The sequence below is a fragment of the Aedes aegypti genome, chromosome 2 (assembly GCF_002204515.2).
Source record: "Aedes aegypti strain LVP_AGWG chromosome 2, AaegL5.0 Primary Assembly, whole genome shotgun sequence".
Classification (NCBI taxonomy): Eukaryota; Metazoa; Arthropoda; class Insecta; order Diptera; family Culicidae; genus Aedes; species Aedes aegypti.
The window spans coordinates 312,548,865-312,564,937 of NC_035108.1; the positions used below are offsets into that span (position 1 = coordinate 312,548,865).

At 35.0% G+C, this 16,073-nt stretch overlaps 2 protein-coding genes across 9 annotated transcripts in view; one reads left to right on the forward strand and one right to left on the reverse strand.

Annotated features, from left to right (window-relative positions):
- LOC23687743 (gustatory receptor 68a) overlaps window positions 1-4,565 on the forward strand; it is a 35,466-nt gene extending 30,901 nt beyond the window's left edge. Inside the window, exons 2-3 of the mRNA XM_021845707.1 lie at window positions 3,976-4,137; window positions 4,219-4,565. Coding sequence (XP_021701399.1) covers window positions 3,976-4,137; window positions 4,219-4,323 — 267 coding nt within the window. The 3' untranslated portion in view covers window positions 4,324-4,565. The remainder of the gene's footprint in view (window positions 1-3,975; window positions 4,138-4,218) is intronic.
- Window positions 1-16,073, reverse strand: part of LOC5568981 (carbohydrate-responsive element-binding protein) — a 184,121-nt gene that overhangs the window by 68,311 nt on the left and 99,737 nt on the right. For 7 of the 8 annotated variants that reach the window (XM_021845703.1, XM_021845701.1, XM_021845702.1 and 4 more), the window contains 2 exons: window positions 4,815-4,888; window positions 4,618-4,737 (listed from right to left, as the gene is read on the reverse strand). In XM_021845703.1, the coding sequence (XP_021701395.1) occupies window positions 4,618-4,737; window positions 4,815-4,888 (194 nt within the window). Of the gene's footprint in view, window positions 1-4,617; window positions 4,738-4,814; window positions 4,889-15,070; window positions 15,593-16,073 lie in introns of those variants that run through there. The other variant, XM_021845706.1, reaches the window with a different exon arrangement.

Sequence of the window (16,073 nt, forward strand, 5' to 3'; positions counted from 1 at the left end):
AACTGAGGGTAGTTTCAAAAAAATCGAATGGAAATTGACGAAATGGCAGCTGTTTCAAAATGTCTTGTCGGAGGCCGGTAACGTAAAGGTTAATAACTAGTTATAGAACCATAGTAAAAGTTGGTTTTCATGGCTACCTTGAAGGTTCTTTGAACCAAAGTTGCACTGTTTTGTCGAGTTATGAAGATCTAACTTTCAGGGAAAATTCAAAATTATGCTTCGAACTTGAAACCATAGTAGTGTTCATTAATATCTACAGTCGAACCTCCATGCGTCGATGTGCCATGAATCGATATCGACTCATGGAACCATATTAAATACAAAATTGCATGGTTACTACGATGGTCTCTTCATTCAGCTTTCCATAGCATTTCTGTTCCATGACTCGATATTTCCGCACTTTAATTTGTTCATATAAAAACATAGTTTGCAGTCCAGTTGGCAAAACATACACAATAATTATATCTAAATGCGATATGATGTGTCCCATGACGGAATTGTCATCCTTTTGTTCATTTTCATATTTGGACACATTTGACGGGGCACCTGGAAATCGTTCCGAGTCACTACCGGTTGTCACCAATGATGTCTATGGTCAGAAATTTGTCCATAAATCGTATATAAAAAGAACTGTATGCTATTTAATGTGATGTGATATCATGCCGCCCATGACATGTTCCTGAAGATGTATCAAACAAAAAATGTAATTTAACATGGTAGGGTGAAGATGCATCGAAGCCAAACAAATCTAGAGAACCAGACAACCGGTCAACCTGAAAATTTGATCGATTGGTCGCTTGCTGGTGGTTCACAATCGTTCAAGTTTTCAACGCAGAGAGTTGTTTGGTTTTCCAGATTTGTGCTCTTGAAAGTTTGAGCTGTGGTTTCAATTTATCTTCACCTTAAAGGACATGAAAACGAAGACAATGTGATCGACATTCCTCGAATCAGACAGTAACGTATTTGAATTTTGACACAAATTTACGTCATTCGGCTTGCTTCTTTTATGTTCATCCACGCAAATCACATGATTTTTTGGGAGTGTGCAATAACTCTGGAAAGCCTTGACCTAACCGAACCAATATCAACAGCAAACAGTGATGATGGGTAATCGGTTTGGGTAAGTGTAGAGTATGGTGAACCAAAGTTCGACATTAGTGGAATGATCAATGTTTACAGAAAAACTATAACAGTTGAAAAACAAAAACAGTGAAATTTCAACATTTAGGCTAAAATTTTGCTGAACAAACTTGGGTCAAAATCTTTAATAGTTTGTTTTGGGAATTTTTCATCCTTCAATCACGGTGAAATAATAAATTACAGATTTTCCTTTGAAGATCATCGAAGCTATAGTTTTTATTCTCGATTTAGTGAAACAAATGTCAGCACCTGCAAGCTGATACTACCCTAATCTGTTGTGAACAGATATAACAGATAAAGTGAATATCGGATTACGAATTCTAGTTCTACTTGCAAATTACTCTATAAGAAACCTTCACATCTTTGATTTACTATGCATGTTTGGCAGTATGTTGGATGGTTGAATTGAAAGGCAAGCCTCCATAAATTGCCAGCTGTATGAATAGATAAAACCGTGACAACTGTGTTCGTATCAAGGTGGTTTCACTTTATTGAATTTAATACTCTAGATGTAAAGTACATTGTACCCACCTTGGTTCGTATGTTTTTTTTTGGTAGAACTCTAGTACATCGTATCCAGTTCATGAATTAATTAAATGCCAACCAACAATCAGCTGTCACCGTGTTCCGCGGTCAGTTGTTTGATTACCATTTAATCATTAGCTGATAGATGAGTTATACGAAGGTTAAGTAATTGAATTTCACCATCCCAATATTGCTTCATACGTGCATCATATCTCAAACATAACTACTACTGTGACCGAGTATCGTAAGCGAGTCCTGATAGTCTATAGCAGAAAAATGAGCAATGAAGATCAGCTTGGAATGATTTTGTTCTGGACTAATTTAAATGCTTTTACTTCGGTTGAATTTGATAAAAACCTGCGTTGTTATAAGAGTTCTAAAAGAAAACTAACGATAATCGCTGTAAACCTGAGCTGGTTTGTAGTATACCATATTCTCTATATCATGGGTGTCGAAAATACATCGTTCGACTCGGATTTCACCGGATTGGTTATTGAAGTGATAATGGTCATAAGTGTGCAATTGATGTTCGTAATGGTCTATGTCATGACGGTCAATAATTATTTTAGATCGAATGAACTAGTGCGGTTGCTGAATCAGTTGCATCGAATTCAACATGAACAATTGTTGAATATTATACTGTTAAAGCGCGAGATAGTAGTGACTCTGTTGCTCGCTTTAGGTTATCATATTAGTAATAATCTTGGATGGCTAATCTTGGCTATCGGAGATTTGTGAAAATGGCCTTCCATGGTTATGAACGTATTATTTTCTCTGATATGCATGAGGATAGACGTGTATGTGATTCTCTTCAACTGCATCATAGTGATATTTAGAAGAAAATCTAGAAGGTTAAACTCGCTAATTTGGCAAACTAGTCAAGAAAACGAACTAGTGCGGTTGATAAAGCTACATTTCGAAATCTTGTCGTTGGATGGAATGATTACGCGAGCACTGATGGCACCACTGACAATATGGATGATGTGGAGTTTCACCGAGTGTACGGCAAATTTGTATGTAGTTTATGATGGGTACCAATCAAATAATGCTAAAAATATTCCGTACGTATTTTTATCTATTTGGTGGGTATTATCGGTAGCAGTGAAATTTTCCGGAACAATGTGGTTAATTGGAACGACATTTGCAGAGGTAATTTTGCAGTAATTGGAGTAGAGCTTTCAGTTAGTTTTGGTTTTCAAACGAAAAGCCATAGTCAGAAAACGGTCTACTTTTCTGCTCCGTCGTTGAACTGTCTATGAATTCATGACACAACTAATCTCAATTGCGCAATGATTCAAATGTTTTGAGGTGCGTTCATTACACAACAATTTATAAAAAAAATAAAGTATGGTGAACGCACCTCGCATATCATTGCTGATATCCTTAAGTTGTTTTTACGAAATTGCAAACAATTCGGTGAAGAACAACAACTATTATATGCACAAAATTTAATTTATAGTATGAACGAAAAAAATAAACATTAAACAATTTTTCTTTTCGCTCCATGATAAAACAGCGTGTACTCTACAATATCTACAACAAATCTTGTAAAAACTAAATAATTTTACTTGTTTTAATTATGAATCGTGGTTTACGGCCAACCAGCCGAGTGGAAGTTTAACAACTACCGAAAAGCTAAACATTACATATAATTTGCAATTGGATTAGATGGACAAATTGATGTGAAGATTTGCGAAAAAGTTACACGTCTTCTCAGTGAGAATCGAACTCACGACTCCCCGATCTCTAGTTGGGGCGCGTTAACCACTACGCCATGAGAGGACTTATGAACGCAGAAGTTAACCTGAATTCGATTTCAGCTCAATAATCACGTGGTCCTCTTTCGCAAAGTGCACCTCTTTCGGAAGAATTAGATGCCCATCCAAACACAACGCTTTCTATATATATCCAATGCCTAGCCCGAGAGCGCATTGTTTTTTAGATATAGGAATAGCACACTGCTCTCGGGCTAGGCATTGGATATATATAGAAAGCGTTGTGTTTGGATGGGCATCTAATTCTTCCGAAAGAGGTGCACTTTGCGAAAGAGGACCACGTGATTATTGAGCTGAAATCGAATTCAGGTTAACTTCTGCGTTCATGAGTCCTCTCATGGCGTAGTGGTTAACGCGCCCCAACTAGAGATCGGGGAGTCGTGAGTTCGATTCTCACTGAGAAGACGTGTAACTTTTTCGCAAATCTTCACATCAATTTGTCCATCTAATCCAATTGCAAATTATATGTAATGTTTAGCTTTTCGGTAGTTGTTAAATAATTTTACAATCACATTCTTCCCATTTTCCTCAACAGGCAAACGAAACGGCTCTTTGTACACGGCATTTCGATGACTACAGCATGAAGAACACCAAAATTACCAAGCAGATCAACAAGTTTCTGCTGAAAAACTTACACCAAAAGAAAAAGTTTTCCGCCTACGGATTCTTCGACATCGATAACAGTGTGATTTATACGGTAAGGCAATCTAGACCGGTAAATTTTGCGGAAAAAAATACAGAGATGAACTCATACACTTTTTCCGTAATCTTTTGACAGGTATTTAGCTCCATCATCACGTATCTCGTGATACTGATACAGTTTAAACAACTGGAAAACGATCTGACGCAAGATGCTAAAAATGGAAACGTTACGGATGGCTGATGGAATGTAACATCAACAAGTTATGCACCAGAGATGAGACTACATTGAAATGGATCAGAATATGTTTTAATTCTTATTTCTGTGATTCTGATTAGAAAACAATTCGATATTTGGTAATGAATATTGCGGATATTAAAGTATATTCAAATACACGGTTCAAAAAAAGTGAAAATCTGTATGGCACTGATTGCATAGAGGGGCAGAGTGCAGTTCATTTTTATTTTATGATAAAGGGTAAAAATTATGAAAAAATGCACAGAAAACATCGCAAGATTATAAGTATTAGGCACTTACCGTATCTATAATGTTGTTAGCACCAAGCGCTTTGTTTACGTAGAACCGGCGCCATTTTTTGTACTCAGCCTTAATAACGTTGCACTTCCGCTTCCAATATTTTCCTTCGAGTAAAATTGCCTGTTTGTAATAAACAAAAGAAAATCAATACATACTATACACAATACAAATATTTCTTGAAATATAAGGAATGTTACCTGAGGCGTATTGTGTACGTCTACGTCTAATGGAGATGCAAATTGACAAACTAGGGTTTTCCGTTTCATAATAACTGTAAGAAATAAGAAGAAAAACAAATCTTATTAGTTTTTTGGTGCACCATTTTCAAGCGGTTTATATTAATAAATAATAATTTTGAGGAATTTCATAATAGTTATAAAATGCAGTGTGTTTTTGTAACATATTGTATTTGTGTAAATCTTCTAGTTTCAAAAAGCCGCAACTCAGTAATACCGTGAAATTTTATTTTAAGTAATAGGCCAATTATTTATTCATTCACACCATCTATTTATGAAATTTTGATTATCTTGTGCCTATTTTGTAAAGTATATCAAATGAACTTATGTAGTTGTGGAGTATTCCCGTATCCCAATGTTACTTAAAGCATTATACGTGAGTCGTTGATGAAAATTTTTCACACTGTTGACTTCTTATAATGAGTTCACTTGCACATCTTCAATAAAACACATGTCTGAAAATATGTCATCCATCTTATTCAATCCGAAAATGGTCCAATGAGTTGAAGTATAGACAAAAGCACTCTTAATAAAAATCCATATAAAGCATATGGAACAACACTTTTTAGTGAAAAACTGCTATAAATTGGTCGATTTTTGTGAGACACTATCGACCACGATAATTTTTTGGGTCTGGAATTCGAAAAAACATGTCAATAAAGGAATAATAAACTAAATATCCATAGATTTGGCCACTCCAGAACACCTGACACAGGTTCCAAGGCCTTTTTGACGACATTTCCGCTTTTTGTCAGAAACATACCGTGCGACGATTCAATCTTCATGAATTCGAGGGAACTTGTCTATAAACGGAGAATCAACTCATTATCAACTGATTTGGCCACTTCAGAGCAATACAATTTGATTTGAGGCGAATAAACTGGCTTATTAAGTTTCAAGCTTAAAAAATTGCGATTCGGCTTGCGATTCGCGAACCATTCTCATAAAGCACGAATTAATAGTTCAAAGACAGAATATACCTCTGCATCTCCACAGTTGTCTTGGAAAGGACATTGGGTTAATGGGAAAAGGTCGTGATAATGGTGATGCGGTCCATTATATAATCACACCTAACCGGACTCCCGATATTACTCGTTGCATGTCAAACAAGTGTGTTTCCGGTCCCATCGCTCGCTCCAGCTCACTATGGTTCGAAGGCGGACAAAACCTCAAAAATCATTTGATTTCTCCGAACGGTAATATTTTTCCCGACTTCTTTATCATATTGGTGGTTTAAATCAAAATGTTTAGGCAGATTCATTGAATTTTGAATTTTATACAACTCTTTGAGTGGACCATGGACATGATTTTTCGAGAAAATGTATAAATGCGATCCATTATTCACCTGCTATTTATGAATTTAAAGAGAGCTCAAACCGCCATGGTATCTTCAGAGAAGTTGTTTGTAGTTACATAAAGTACACCTGAGTTGAATAAAATGTTTCATTGAATTTATACAAAGTAAATTAAGGCAAAAAAATCTTCAAAAAACATATTATTTTCTACAAAAGTACCCTAAGACATTAGTAGCCCGAGAATGCCCGCGATGAGAATAAGCTCATTCGAAAGCTAAAAATAAGAGCTTTCAAGTAGAGTACAAATTATTTTGCGAAAACTTGCCATTGACCACTTTCAACGCGTTTCAATGTTTACGGAGTGCAATTCTTGTTGAATAATAACAATTCTGTGATACGCTAGTACGTGCATTGTAATTGTAGTAGCCATGAATGGCATTGCTAGAAGGAACGAATAACTCGCACCTATATTTTTCTTCATCTTCTTTCTGGCGTTACGTTCCAACTAGGACAAAGTATGCTTTTCAGCTCATATTTCTTATGAGCATTTCCGCAGTTATTAGCTGGGAACTTTCTTTGTCGATTGACCATTTTTGCATGTGTATATCGTGTACCAGGTACAATGATATTTTGTGCCCTGGGAAGTCGGGAAAATTTACTTTACGAAAAAATTCTCGACCGGTGGACCTCAAACCCAGGATTCTCAGCATGGTCTTGCTGAATAGCTGCGCTTTCACTGATACGGCTCTCTGCGACCCTACACATACAATATTTTGGCATTATACCCTAATTAAATATTGTCCACACCTTCATTTGGTGTTATTATGGTATTGAAGTGCTTTGAATTAAAATTTGAACTGTTACTGAATCCACCAAATAAAATAAAATAAATTAGCTCGTCTTATTTACATGATCGAACGGAATTCCTTCGAAAGCAGCCTCCAGATAAAATTTAACAAATTAAAAAGATCATTCCCTACGTGGATTTGCTTTTGCTGCCAGAGTAAGTATGAAAACAGACTAAAGCTATAGACATGACAATCATGAAACTGATGAAATGGATGATACTTGCATTGAGACAGGGTTCGACCTGAGATATGGATAAATTCTGCATGAAATTTTCACAGTTTTTCAGACATCGCATGAATTTCAACATATATTTTTGAGTGATTTGTCGAAACACGAGTTCTTAGAGAATTTTTTTCACAAATTTGGATAATTGGCATATTAAAAAAAAAAATGATAGTTTTTGTGTATATCTTATATATTTGTGGGTAAATCATTCACAAGTTTTTGTCAAAACTTTCATTTAAGTTAAGTTGTTTTTACTATTGGAGTTAGGCATGGAAAAATTATTCAAAAATATATGTTTAATTTCAAGCTATGCCTGACATGCTGGGAAAATTTCATTTAAACCCGTCAGTAAATAATTGAGAACAAGCCTGCCCAAGTTGACCATTTTGTATGAAGGATTGAAAAAATTGCAAAAGTATTGTCCAAACCTATATATTCTAATTATCAGTCCAAAACTAGAAACATTTGTAAATAAAAGTTCATAATACCTAAATATGGCATAAAATACATCAAATATATAATTTCAGCTATTTTATGGAGAGTTTGAGGTTTTGTCCGACATTTGTTCTAGATCGAACCACTGTGGCAGCTGGAGCACGCCAAATAATTATGACTGCGCAATTCTCGCTAAAACCAGGCCGCCATCGGCACCCATCGTTAAAATTCCAATTTTATATCACTGATCGCTAGTTTATGCTAAAACTAAACTAAACTAAACTTTTTTCTTGTTTCTACAAAAAATCATGTTTTCATTGATTGTTCTCGCCATAAACGTCGAAATCGTAGAACATGATTTAGAAAATCGTTAATTTCATAGGGTAAATACCATTGCTCACCTAGTTTTTGTAGCCTAGTTTTTTCGCTGGTGGTGCGCTAATGGTGAAAAAACGGTTTTTCTAACAAAATTCAAAATGGCCAAATTCTAAATGACCGCCGAAATAGTTTTAGTCTCAGATGAAAGCTATATCCTTCCTCTATACGATTCCACTAAGTTTGCTATGTGTTCCAAGGGAAATATGAGACATATCACCTGAAGAAATGCCTATGATTTATCAAAAACTGGACTTTTTCGCAAACTGTTTAGCTAGCTGGCGTACGAGGGGTCCACCAATCGATGGACCGAACACTAATCTGTAGGAAAACCCCTTGTGGATAATAGATGATATCTCGAATGGGTTCCAAATTAAATAATTGCTTGCTAGATTATTGTGTAATTTCTGATGAACATATTCAAAGCAAAATTTTTATTCTGTTGCACGTGGAATTCCTCCATTCATGAATAATTGACGGAATCGAATTTGGTCGAATTTACTCTTTTTGAAACGGGCAATAGATTGTTCTCTTTATTATACTGTTAAAACAATTATTGGCAGTAAATATGTCAAAGGTCAGTAAGCCAAAGGGATACCATTAATGATAAGACTGTTTTTATGGTGTATTCTTGTGGAGTTTCATAGCGAATTCATTTTAAGTTTGTATTAACAAATTTATTGAGAACCTTGAGTAATTAGGCAGCGTCCATTTATTACGTAACGCTAAAATTGAAATTTTTTGAACCCCCTCCCCCCGTCCGTAACGCTTTTTGTATGAAAAATTTCATGTTGGACTATAACGCCAACTCCCCCCTTCCCCTTCCCAGTTTCTTGATAACATTCTAGCCTAAACCTTTTTAGGATTCTTGTTGGATTTCTGATGATGTTCGAAACAAAGTTGTGGTGGATTCCTTGTTAGTATACTTCTCAGCTTTCTGCTGAGTTTTAACTAGTTGTACAGTGCATTCCGGGCGTATTCATAAAGATTTGCATGAAAGATTTTCCAAAAATCGTGGAAAACATCTGTTCAGAAAGATCCTGCTTAAGACTGCATCAGTGAAGAGAAGCCACATCAGCATTTTATCCAAGTTATATTTGAATACTTTTCAGAATTTGCATTATGCTTAACCCGTGGTACATCATGTATTGTTCATATAACGGAAAAGTTTCAAAATAGTTTTCAGCGGAACCTGTTCCTTGTGCTCTGGAGTGGCCAAATCTGTTGATAGCGAGAACATTCTTCAGTTGTAGACATATGTTTTTCCTTCAAATGACGGAAATGTCATAAAATAGGCCTTCCTGGATCCTGTGCTTGATGCTCAGGAGTGGCAATACAGGGTCTATTCCTCATTTATTGGCATGTTCTGTCGAATTCACGAATATTGACACGTCACACGGTTTGATTTGGATATGCAACATAAATATCCCCAAGGAGGCCCTGGCGGAACCTGTACTTGGAGCTATAAAGAGGCCACATCAGATGTTAAAAAGTTGATTCTTCTTTTATTCACATGTTCTTTTTACAATTCACACAGATTGAGACGTCGCATGGTATGTTTTGGACAAAAAGCAGAGATGACCCCAAAGAAGCCCTCTTGGAACCTGTGCCTGGAGATCTGGAGTGGCCACATCTGTTTTTTTCTTCTTTTATTTACAAGTACTCTCGAATTCACGATTGAGACGTCGCACGGTATGTTTCCGACAAAAAACGGAAATTTCCTCAAAGAGGCCCTGGCGGAACCTGTGTCAGGTGCTCTAGAGTGGCCAAATCAAAATATATTGATATTTAGTTTATTCTTCCTTTATTGACATGTTCCTTTTACTTCTAGAAGATTGATACGTTGCACTGTATGTTTTAGACATAAAATGGAAAAGTCCCCAAAGGGGCTCTCGTTGAACCTGTGCCAGGAGATCTGGAGTGGCCACATCTGCTTGTACCGAGGTTTTTCTTCTTTTATTGACATGTTCTCTCGAATTCATGAAGATTGAGATGTCGCACGCTATGTTTTGGACATGAAACGGAAATGACCCCAAACTGGCTGTGGCGGAACCGGCTACGATGCTTCGAAACAGTCCACTTATTCAAATTATGTTGAAATGATGACAATCGATCGTTATCGTACGTTTTACATAAATGCTTTAGTGTTGTAACTAAAATTAATAAACAAAATAATCACATTTCCCGAATTTGGCACCTTTGCACGCTATGTCTAAACCAGCAGATTATGCAAATCGAATATAGGGAAATTCGGGGCGTAATGGACACATCAAACAAATGCTTGTTTAAGAGGAAAATAACCATCATCGTTTTACAAATTTTCAAAACCAGTTTTTTTGCTTAAAATAGAAGCAAAGTTCAAGAAAAATCTATCATTACATTGTCCTTGCTATCAGTAATGCAATGATAGATTTTCATGAGAATTTCTTTTGATTTGAGCGAAAAAACTGGTTTTCAATTTTCGATGATTGCTGATGATTGAATGATGGATTCTTGAGCCTTAAAGACCATACAATGATTTTTTTTTTTTTTAATTAATTCTGACTAGTTTTTAATTTTAATATTAGTACGACGTGTACATTCGTTCATGGTAATAAAAATCATATCATATGCCAGAAAAGTGAGATAGAAAATTAGGTCCAAAAAAAAAAAAAAACAAGCTAGTAAAAAGGTATCGGGGCAAAATGAATATTTGCATGAAATTTAATAATTCCAAAATATTAAATATCTGTCAGTCGTTCCGATGTATAAGAGGGCTCTCCCTCTATCATAAGAGCTAAAAAGAACCTTTCTGGATTTGTTTGCTTAAAAATTAGATTCGCTCACCGCCTTGCTTATATGCTAATTTGAAGCAGAGAAAAACTTAAAGTCAAATTTCAAAGAACTATTGAAGCAAAACATAAACTTTTTAACGTCAAACATTTCAAATGCAATACAGATTTTATGTAGTGTATGGACTTTTGAGGAAGTATGCATATTTTCAGAGATTGAGGAGGTGTCCATTTCGCCCCGGGTGTTCATTATGCCCCTAATCCCCCCACCTCGGATTTTTTTTCGCTAGAGTTCAGTATTTGGTCTATAATTTCATAATCGGAAGGTTACACAATATACTATCGGTGAATTTTTTTCCATACGTTTCGTATGTGATGAAATGTGTATGAAAACGTGATTTTCATTGATTTACATTGTCTGTGTATGAAAAAATAGCTAAAAAGTGTAAAAAATCCAAAATTTCACCGATGGAATATTTTAAAACCTTCCGATTATGAAAATATAACCCAATTACTGAACTCTAGCGAAAAAAAATCCGAGGTACATTCGATTTGCATAATATGCTGGTTTTGACATAGCGTGCCTCGTGACCCCAGTACAACCCGGAATATCTCCGGCATGGTTCCCAATACAGAATTGTCCATTTATGACAAATAACTGAAACCTTTTTGAAGTAAACTGAGGGGGGTTTCAAAAAATCGAAAAGAAATTGACGAAATGGCAGCTATTTGAAAATACCTTGTCGGAGGTCGGTAACGTAAAGGTTAACGCATGAGTCATATCCAGCTGACCAGTAGGGTGCGGCTTATTTTTCAAAAGTTCTCAAAACTAAAAATTCGTGTGCTCTACTGAATTCAAATCACATTAAAAGAGAAACCTCAAAATCTGAGCCAAAAATATTAACATATAGAGGTGGCGCAAGCGTCTTGAAGTTGAATTTTCAGGTCATAAAAAATGACCTCCAGTGAAGTACACATAACTTTGTTATTTTTCAACCAATTTTAAAACTTTTAGCATAAATACCTTCAAAATTAAATTTGTAAAAACTTTGAACAACAAATTTGTCTAAAATCAAAACAAGTTTTAGTTAAAAGTATTTTATTCCAAATTTTTCCTCATTTTACTGAAAATTTCAACTTTGTTTGACCAGACCTTCATGATTACTCAACCGATTCCAAATCTTTTTACATGCTTTTGAAGCTAATTTAATTGTTTTCAAACGTTTCATATATCAAATTTCACTAAAAAAAATGTCTTGATCAAATTATTCAGCAAAAATTGCACAAAAACATGATTTTTAACGAAAAATGCCAGTATTGTCAAATCTTTGGCAGTTAAATATTGTCTCTAAAGCTGAAACTAATTTTTCTCAATTGTTAAACCTTTGGGAAAGACTTTGCAACAATTTTTAAATAATTTTGAAACAAAATTATGTTTGCATATGCTAAAAAAATATATGCACTATTCGACTCGTATTTAAGGCAAGATGCTTTATATATTTAAGTTTTATAAAAAAATGATATTTCCGGCAAAAAAACTTAAATAATCCAAAGAAATTTTATTTTTTCTTTGAAAAATCATGTTTTTGGGTAGTTTTTGTTGAATACCTAAGTCAAAATTATTTAAAAAAAAAAAAATGTGTTGTATGTACAGTTTGAAAAAAACATGTAAAAAGATTAAAAAACGATTGAGTTTTAATGAAGTTATGGTCAAACAAAAATGATTTTTTTAGTAAAATGAGGAAACATTTGGATAAAAGTATTTTTAACTAAGACAAGTTTTGATTTTAGACAATTTAGATGTTCTACAAAGTTTCCATAAATTTAAGAAACTGGTGCTAAAAGTTTTAAAATCGGCTGAAAAATAACAAAGTTATGTTTACTTCACTGCAGTTCATTTTTTATAACTTGGAAATTCACCTTCAACACGCTTGCGCCACCTCTAAATCTCGATTACTTTTTCAAATCGACATAAGTATCTTTCATAAGGTTTTGAGAAAATTAATTAAGAAGAATCACAACCTGTCTTCTAAAACCGTTTTAAAATGAAACACCTTTTTGACATTTTTTCGACGTGTACATTGCTTAAATTTTGCATACAATGAGCTCGCGTTCAAAAACTATGGAGTTCCTATTATTTCACACAAGAATTCTATGACAAAATTATAAGCCGTTTTATTCAGTTACTTGCGACGTTTTTCTACCAGTGTAAAATCGACTCAAGTAGTGTTTTGTTTTGATTCGTGTTTAAGTCACTTTGTCTCTCCATACTGCGGGGCGGCGAAAGTAGTGGTTAGCTTGCGAAAGTTGAAAATCTTACTTTCGTCGTTTTGTAAATCCGGAAATCAAACGTTCTAAAAGTGAAAAATCAAGTTGGTTCAGAGCGAAGCGTGTAGAATTTAATCTGCGAAACACGTAGGATCGATAAAGTAAGTTTGTATACTTTTTGACTTGAGTCTGTATAAATAAGTTTTCAAGAAATGTTAATATTTTTTGTTCCGATTTTGGGGTTTATCTTTTGATGTGATTTGAATTCAGTAGAGCACACGAATTTTTGGTTTTGAGAACTTATGAAAAATAAGCCGTACCCTACTGACCAGTGTTATGTCTGTTTTCTGTGGTATTATTTATCGCCTCGATTTTCGTTAGGATTCCTACAAAGATCGCATAAAAAATTTATATTTATGAATCTTAATGGAAATCTATCAATTCATAAGTACTGGATTTTTTAAAGCACTTATCGTCGTAATTTGTTTTTCTGATTCAAATAACCGCTAAACTTAGTTGAGATTTTGATATTCATCTTATCACAAGTGTGCAAAAATGATCGAATTTTCAAAATCACTCAAGACATATTTTTTAGGGTGCAGAGCTACTTGGGTACTTCAATGATTCACTTTGGCATGGGGGCTTTTTGTTGGACGAATTGTCTGAAACCTTGCAATAAGATGCGTTTTAGTACGACGCATATTGGGGCCAAATAGCTGTAGCTTTCAAAAAAACCCCACAGACGAAGTGAATCAAAAGTACTGAGAATAGGATCCGGCTCCCTATGTAATAAATATTACCCTTTTGGATTTTAAAGCAAATATCGTCAGTTTTCAGACAGACTGAACTAGGGAAAAGTTTAGCCTTTTAAAGTTAAGTCAAGGTCTCTATCATTTTTGATCTTCTAACGCTAATTTGATACAGATGATTTAGTTAAGTTGGGTAAGTTCGAATACTACAGGTATCAAACGAATGAATGGTATTTTAAATGCTTATAACACGTTATCCCTTAATCAATAAGAAATACTTAGTCAAGTCTACCCACGTCAAAAAATATCCTCGACTTGTATATTCATATAAGAGTCATGAAATAGCTATCATATTCATTAACTTTCCAATATGAGAAATTCTCTCGTTTCAATCAGTTTTCTATCATAAACAAAACTTTCCAACAAATCTTTTTTAATAACGATAATCGACAATGATTAAAATTATCAACTGATTAGTAATTTATATTTTCAAACGTTCAGTTATCATGCGTTCAATACTGGCTTCTGCATCAATTTTCACTAAACAGCGACCATCGATACAATTTTGGTCCATTTCCTGTTCTTCAAATCTTATGAAGTACATATATGTTGTTCCCAAAAACTTTACCATCACTGCAACTTAGCATAAAAATGTAACACTTTTTTTTCAAAAATCGAAAGAACCCAGCTTTTTTAGCTCTTTAGAAAATTCAGAAAGAGCAGTGTCGAACAAACGGTGCGTGAAGAGGTAGGTATCAATCATAAATCATGAACTGTCTTAACTTATAATTCCATTTTTTGTACGATTCTTTTATATTTATTTTAAATGTAACTGTGACCACAAATTATACAAATCCACGCTATTTTTCAGGAAACTCTCAGTTGCTGATTCATGTTTTTAAAATCACAAAACCTACAAAAACTGACTGCATTACACGAGCATTATGTTTTTGACAATCTACAAGTTTTGCCTAACATTGCTTAACAAATGAGCATAAACAAAGACAGATGAAAACTAAGGAATTCTTCAAATGCATAAGAGTATTCCATTCAAATGATTTTTTTTCTACAAATGTTATGAGCCGTAGTTACCAATTTTTCTTATACTAGCACTTTTGCCCCCTTTCTGACCATTTCGCCCCCCAAATTCAGTTTTACAAATTTTCGCCCCCCTAGCATTGAAAATCGCCCCCTAGGGGGCGAATTCGCCCACTTTGGAAATCACTGTTCTATTTAATGCTCATACTTACCAAGCGATAACGCCTTTTTTGGCTTTTCTTATATCTGGTGCGCCTAATTACGCAAAATTCAGGAACTTTTTTGCCCATTTTGTATAACATGTAAATTGTTTGTAAAAGTCCCTTCTTTACCACAGCCACTTTCTCCGTTCTTACACTATATAGTTAAGCTATACTTAAACTACAACTTAAAACTAAACGCGTTCCAATTATGCGGAAACTATGCTCTCAATTGAATAATTGTCAAACACACGTGTTGAAAATTCGAAAAACGGGGAACACTTTCCCGACACCGTACTTCCGTTGTTTCCCAACAATGATCTCACTATGCTCAGTTTTATTACAGCATTAGTGCCAGAAAAAAAAAAAACAAATCAATCAAACAATGAAACAGCGGCCACTTGCTCGAACGAGAATCACGCGTTTCTCTGGCACACCTCCTGCCGTAAAACAAACCGGACTCTAACTGAACGGAAAGCTTCGCAGTCGAACGGTTCAAGATGATGAGGTTTCCTGCTTTTTGCAACTGTACTTCGGGCGATTAGAGACAGTGTAAGCGGTATCAGTAAACCGGACAGATTTTCTGAACTGAGCGACACACAAAAGTGGCACCTTATGCAAACTGTACAGTACAATAGCACGCTGATAAGGATGCCGCTGCGGTATCAGCTATACGGCAGACGTCTGATTGGATCCGAAGATGTCTGAGAAGCCGCTGGGCGTTGAACAGACTGACAGACAGTTTGTTGAACTTGAAAAATGCAGTTCTCAGTCACAAGCGATTGACCGGATATTACCTAGAACCTATACGCAGAATTTTGATTCTGTTTAAGTTTCAGATGTAATTGGAATGAATTCACTTAGGACTATTAGTACATATTTGTGTTTCATTCTAGTAATGCAGACGCATGATATTTTATAGGATGTCGTTATAAGTATTTGTTGAACGGATGAATGCCAGTCATTTCAACGATATCTGGTTTTTCGGTATCATAAACGAAATATTTTACGAACC